The sequence below is a fragment of the Thamnophis elegans genome, chromosome Z, assembly GCF_009769535.1.
Source record: "Thamnophis elegans isolate rThaEle1 chromosome Z, rThaEle1.pri, whole genome shotgun sequence".
Classification (NCBI taxonomy): Eukaryota; Metazoa; Chordata; class Lepidosauria; order Squamata; family Colubridae; genus Thamnophis; species Thamnophis elegans.
Window position 1 is genome coordinate 10,971,245 of NC_045558.1, and position 6,363 is coordinate 10,977,607.

Consider the following 6,363-nt stretch of genomic DNA (forward strand, 5'->3'; position numbering starts at 1 on the left):
CCTTTCATTTCCTACCTTCTTTTATTTCTCCTTCCTTCCTCCTTTCACTTTCTTTCTCTTTTCCTTCCTTTAATCCATCCTTCCATTTCCTACTTTCTTTTATTTCTCCTCCCTTCCTCTCTCTCTCTCTCCATCCCTCCCTTTTCTTGACCTTGTGTGACTTTCACAAATTCAAGAGTAACCATGCCAGGAGCCCAGGAGGCCTGGAGATGCTTATTTTGATTTTTGTCTGTAGGCAGATGTTTGGCGGATTTAAGAAAAAGAAAGAAAGAAGGAAAGAAAGAAAGAAAGAAAGAAAGAAAGAAAGAAAGAAAAGAATGAAAAAAATACCCTTAGCAGGAGGAAGAGAAAGGATCAAGCAAAGAGCGTGTAGCGCTGGGTATCCCTTCCTGAAATGATGGCTAGCATCCCGTTCGGTTCCCTTTTATTCCTTAGATTTTGTAAGATTTAACATTCTAATGCCATTTGCTGTTAGACTCAGTGCTTTAAAAAAAAAAAAACCCAATCGCTGTATCATTTCTGCGAAAAGTGCTGGTGGGAGAGGGAGGGGGGGGTGCTCTCACCATCCGCTGTCTGTCAACGGGAACCTCTCTGTTTAATATCGTTTTGGATGCTGGAATAAAGATCAAAGGCTCCTGTCCGTTTTTCAGCTGAATGATTCAATTATCCTGCTGCCTTATGTTTATGGCATTGCAGTTCCTAATAATAACAGACCCAGCGGAAGGCTGGGCAGTTTTAAAAGCAAACAATGACAAACAAACAATTTTAAAAACCTACAGCGGGAATTTCTGATATTAGCAAGCTGAGCTTCGCGGTTGCAAAAGAAAAAAAAAAGCGACGGTTGTTTTAGGTGCCGAAAATCAAGGCAAAGCAAAAGAAACGGGATATTTTTTTCCCTTTCTAAAATTACTATTTTCGATTCTTTATTTTATATTCCACTTATTCGGTCCCTATAAATCAGTAACACAAAAAGTCTCTTTGTATGGGTCTGGCTCATTTCATATTATTTTTGCAAGGAATTGTGGGAATTCGGCCCCCCCTTCTGCCTTCCTCTCTTTCGCCTCCAATTACAGTTGTAAACAATTTCGTTTTTCTAATTGTTATCGCTATTATACACTAGAACCCCCTTTCAGACAAAGATTTGAAGGGAAATACACCAGCAGGACAAAGGGGGGGGGGCGAACATTCCTTGTTTTGGAGGATTAAATTATTTCAGCATTTCTTCTTAAAAAAAAAATAATCCTCCGGCAACTTGGAGGCTATCGCTTTAAAATGAGGGAGGGGGGCATCGTGAGCCGGGAGGAGGGGGCTTCTCCTGTCATTTACCAAAACGCTTCTGCATCACGTGTAGGAGGATTTCTTCTGCCATTGGCCCAAGGCACGTGTCTAAGATACCGGCTTGGCCACGTCACTCGAGGAGCTCTATTAAAAATAAGAACAAAAATCCAGAGTGAAAGTATTTCAGGTTCAGTTTAAGTGGCTTCTAATTCACACCCCTTATCCGGAGAACAGAGCAAACGAGACGGGGGTCAGAGAAAAAGAGAGAGAGGGGGTGGGGGGGAAGAGAGAGAGAGAGACAGAGGCAGAGAGAATGAGGGAGAGGGATAAATTTCTCAGTCCATGGTCTCCAGTGCAACTTAGAATATTTGGCTGAAGGGGGAGGGAGAGCCGGAGAGCCGCGGGGATTGTGCAGGAGCCTCTTGTGCGGCTCGGGGGCTGCGGTCGCCGTGCGCGGGAGCCTGCGAGACAGAGGCAGGCGTTCGCTTCCAGCCAGACCGATGGGTCTGCCTTGACTTTTTTATTATTGTTATCCCACGGAGGATTTTTCTGCAGCTGCGTAATTTTCCAAGGATATCGCCAGGCTCTTATCAACCCACGGGAGCCGGAGCTGGGAGGCGGGAGGGCTGTGGGGTTGGGGGGGGGAGCGGATGTTTAGTCCTAACGATGACTACGTTGCTGGGCCAAGGACGCAGGAGGGGCCTGCAGAACTGAAGGGAGGAACCCTATAATAGCCCCGGGAGGCAGGAAGAGAAGAAGGAGACCGCGGCAAGTCGGCATCTCAACTACGCGCAGCCCGAGGCAGGCGCAGGATAGCCGCCTTCCGAAGAAGCCGCTCTCCCTCTGGATCCCGCTGACCGGCCCGCCTGGCGGTCGGGGTGTGCGGGGGTGCGTCGCCCAAAGGAGAGGGCAGCTTTCGGGCATCCGCGGGCCGGCATGGAGGAGAACGAGCAGCACCCGGGCGACGGTGGCGCCGAGCCGCCGCCGGAGGAGGCCAGTAGCGGCAGCGACGGAGAGGCCAGCCGGAGGAGGGCCCTGCTCGCGCCCCCGCGTGCTCCAAGCGCCGGGCAACCACCCGCACCCGCCTGCACCGCGTCCACCAACTTCTTCATCGACAACATCCTTCGCCCGGAGTTTGGCCGCAGGAAGGAGGGAGGAGGCGGCGGCGGGGGCAGCAGCAGCCGCGACAACAGCCCGGAGCGCCGGCGTCGGCGACAACCGCCACCGGCACCGCAGCAGCAGCCGCCGACACCTCACCTGCTGGACGCCAGGAGTCCTTCGGCTGCCCCGGCCGCGGGTTCCCTGGCCGAAGGAGGCGACGGCGGCAGCGGCGGCCCCAAGACTGGAGTCCCCGCCAAAAAGGGAAGCGACTGCGGGGAGCTGGTCGGAGCCTTGAAGTCCGGCGGCGGCAGCGGGGGCGGGGCGGGGACCTGTCGCTCCAGCTCGGATCGGACAGCTCGCAGGCCAGTTCATATCCCGGTGGGCAGCCTATGCTGTGGCCGGCCTGGGTCTATTGCACCCGCTACTCGGACAGGCCTTCCTCAGGTAAGCGGCGGCATTGGGTCTGGTCGGTCACTCGCTCGCTGGGTGAGAGGCCGGAGCGAAAGCCGAGGCTCGGGAGAAGGAAGGAGAATGGTGGAGAAGGTGGTATTCCTTGAAGGGGACCGGCCTGGGGGGGGGGGTGGCGGACTGGCGGCGGCGGAGAGATCCCCCTACCCAAGCCGAGGGAGGCCTGCGCCGAAAGCTCCCCTTGCCAACCTCAAAGCAGCCTTGAAAAGCTTCCGTAGCAGGCCTTGCTCAGCGCCGGGGTCTTCCCGCTGGTGGAACTCCGGGGGAATAAATAAATAAAACCGGGCAGAAAATGGCAGGACCGTGGCGAAGCCCACCCTGCTCTGCCGCCTTCTTCTCGGCTCCGCTAGAGCTGGAGAGCGCTCCTAGGGGCTCGGCATCTTGCCTCCTCTGGGCCTTTGCGCCCTTTCCCCTCGCAACGGCGCTGGAAGCCGTTCCAGGATCTGGGGAAGGACGCAGGCCGCGAGAGTTTTGCGAGGGCGCTCTCGACCCGCTTAGGGGGAGGTGACGCCGCGAACGGGATGCGCCTCCCGCCTCTGCGATCAGCCAGGGTTTCGCTGTGGGATGCGTTTGTTTGCATCCTCCTCCTAAATCCAACAAACGAAATTTTCATTCCTTGCCCCGGTTGCATTTTATGATCGATTTACACACACACACACACACACACACACACACACAAAAACGGGAAGCGAAGACCTTGCGATGAGAGCTTTGGTGCGGGGGAGGGAGACTATTTGGCACCCGAGCCCGAGCTCCATTGTTCTCCACCTTCCCGCTTTGTTAAGGTGTCTTATTTTGTCTCGGGCCCCGATCCCGACCCAGCCAGGCCTCCTCACAGCACGCCGAGCCAGTTCGCCGGTTGGCCTGGTTCGACCTTCTTTCCTCTTGGAAAAGGGCAAAACAAGGGAAGCGGCGGCGCGAGAAAGCTAGCCGGCCTTGAAGCCCCAAATCCTGCCCTCTTTTCTGCTCTCCCAGCTGGCTGCTATTCGAAGGGTCGTGGGGTTGGGTGGCTGGGTGCAGAAGAGCCAGGAAATCTTCCCGAAGGGCCCGTTTCGGTTTCCCGAAGACTTTATTTCCAAGACTCCTGGAAGCGAGAAAAGGTTTGCTGGCTGTTCGTGTGAAAAGAGGCCACGCCGCCCTTGAGACCTTGGCTGATGGTTTCCAGAGCGGGAGGGAAGAAAAATAACGGGGGATTCTCACCCAACCACCGCCACTTTCCAAAGGCCGAGCGAAGCGGCCCAGTCCTCCGCTTCCTCCTGGGCTAACCAGAGAAACATTTCCCGACTTCCCCCCCTCCCCGCCGGAACGTTTCGCTCCGAGCAGTCTTCGACAGGTCAGACGGCCGCCTAATTCCCGGTAAAGGGCTCCCGGCTTGCTGTCTCGAGGAACCGAAGCCGGCGTGCCTGGGCAGAACGGGGAAGGAGAGCGCCATTGCGGCCGGGCTTCCGCCAGCCGCCGCCACCACCGCCCGCCGCGGCCCGAGAGTGGAGGGGCAGCGCCTGCCGGAGCCTGGCTTCCTCAGGGAGGGGGCTTGCAGGGGATCCCAGGTCCTAATGCTGCCGGGAGGTAACAAAGAAGACAAGCAGGCTGGAGTTGGGACCGTCGGCAGAAGGGGAGCCGCCAAAGCGCAGTGGCTGGCTGCGGAGCATGGGCCGGGTGGGTTCCATCCTCGCTCCTCCCCCGCCAAAGGGGTCCTCGGCTTCCTGGCTGGGACCCCTTTTGGCTGGCGGTCTCCCGAAGGCCGTCCTCGGGAGGGGCGGGGGTCTTGGCTTCCCCTCGCCCCTTTTCCTCTGGCGAGGCCGCCCAGCGCCCAAGCTCGCGTCCCGGAGCTGGCGAGGCCGGCGAGAGGAGGCTGACGGTGCCTTCCCACTCACCCCTCCTCTTTCTCTCTTTCTCTCTCTCTCCCTTTCTCTCTCTCTCTGTCCTCCTCCTCTCCCCGCGGCTCGCAGGCCCCCGATCGCGAAAACCAAAGAAGAAGAACCCGAATAAGGAGGACAAGCGGCCGCGGACGGCCTTCACCGCGGAGCAGCTGCAGAGACTGAAGGCGGAGTTCCAGACCAACAGGTACTTGACGGAGCAGCGACGCCAGAGCCTAGCTCAGGAGCTGAGCCTCAACGAGTCCCAGATCAAAATCTGGTTCCAGAACAAACGAGCCAAGATCAAGAAAGCCACCGGCAGCAAAAACTCTCTGGCGGTGCACCTCATGGCACAAGGGTTGTATAACCACTCCACCGCCTCGAAAGACGGCAAGTCCGACAGCGAGTAGAGAGCGGAGGGGGAAAAAGGGGGGGGGGCGAGCGGCGGAGGACAGCCGAGCGGGCTTTAGACAATGCAATAATTTAATGACGAGGATGGGGGGGAAAAGATAGATCTAAGGGCCAGTGTACAAAGATTATACCAGCATAAATAGTGGAAAATATTGTATTAGATAGAATTCTGCAATATTCTCTGTGTGTAAATACATATATATATATATATATGTAATTTATAAATATATGCATATATATATACATATATATAAATATAAATTGCAGGTAAGGTGTTGTTAAAGAATCCAAATATCTGATTATGAAATATTTTTTGATTTTTTTTTTGTTTTACTTTTTTTGTTTCTACAAAAAAATTTTTTTTTACACGCTGACGGTCGATTTTTTTTTTTTTTAAAAAAAGCTTCAGTTGCTTTTTTTATAGACTTACACACGGTTTTAACCGGACTGGACACTCTTTTTTGAAACTCAATATATTAAAAAAAAAAAAAAGACAACTTTTGCTGAAGTCCAAAGATTTTTATTGCTGCATTTCACGAGACTGTGAACCGAATAAATAGATCTCCTATTTGTTCTGCGAGTTTAAATGTTTATTTTTCTCCCCCCCCCCCCCCAATCCTTTTCCTCCTCTTAATGCTGCCTTTGCGGGAGTGGGTGTGAAAGAAAAACTCTAATCGTGAAAATATACAGGGTAAACACACCGCCCAAACATACTCCCTTTTGAGGAATTCAAGTAACAAATAAATAAATCCCGAGGCACCGAACGGGGCCCAGTAATTTTTCTCAATATTTCTCTGTTAAAAGTATGGGCGGGGAAAAAAATGACTTAGAAAAAGTTGTTAAATAGTGGGGAACTTCCAGGAGGCTTAAGGCGGCCGTGGTGGGACGGGAAAAGTTTAGAAAACATCCTCCCCGTTTCGGGGTGCCCGCCGAAGTGAAGCCGTGAGCTTCGCCGATCTCCATTCCGTGGTGAGGGTCTCGTAGCTCAGCACGGCGGTGGCGGCCGCTCGCTCGGGCGGCGTTCTCTGCTTCGGAGGCCCGGAGCGGGGCGGCCTGGCGGGTCACGTTGCACGTTACAGGGTTTTCCTTTTGGGGAGGGGCTGGTTTAGACTCCCTCTCGGCACTTATGGGCAGCCATGGGTGCAAAGGAAGCTGGGATGCTCATCCCACTGACTCTTAGTTCAGGAAAGGGAAACGGGAGAGGTGGGGAAAATGGGTCGGTGGGGGGGGGAGACCCGGATGGGTAAGA

At 54.4% G+C, this 6,363-nt stretch overlaps 1 protein-coding gene across 1 annotated transcript; it reads left to right on the top strand.

The window, feature by feature from the left end:
• Positions 1-2,214: 2,214 nt before the first annotated feature.
• Positions 2,215-5,113, top strand: EN2 (engrailed homeobox 2). Its single transcript, XM_032234540.1, is given in 5 exon segments — positions 2,215-2,322; positions 2,324-2,372; positions 2,375-2,697; positions 2,700-2,823; positions 4,797-5,113. Coding segments are annotated over 5 exon segments (921 nt in total).
• The last annotated feature ends 1,250 nt before the right edge of the window (positions 5,114-6,363 follow it).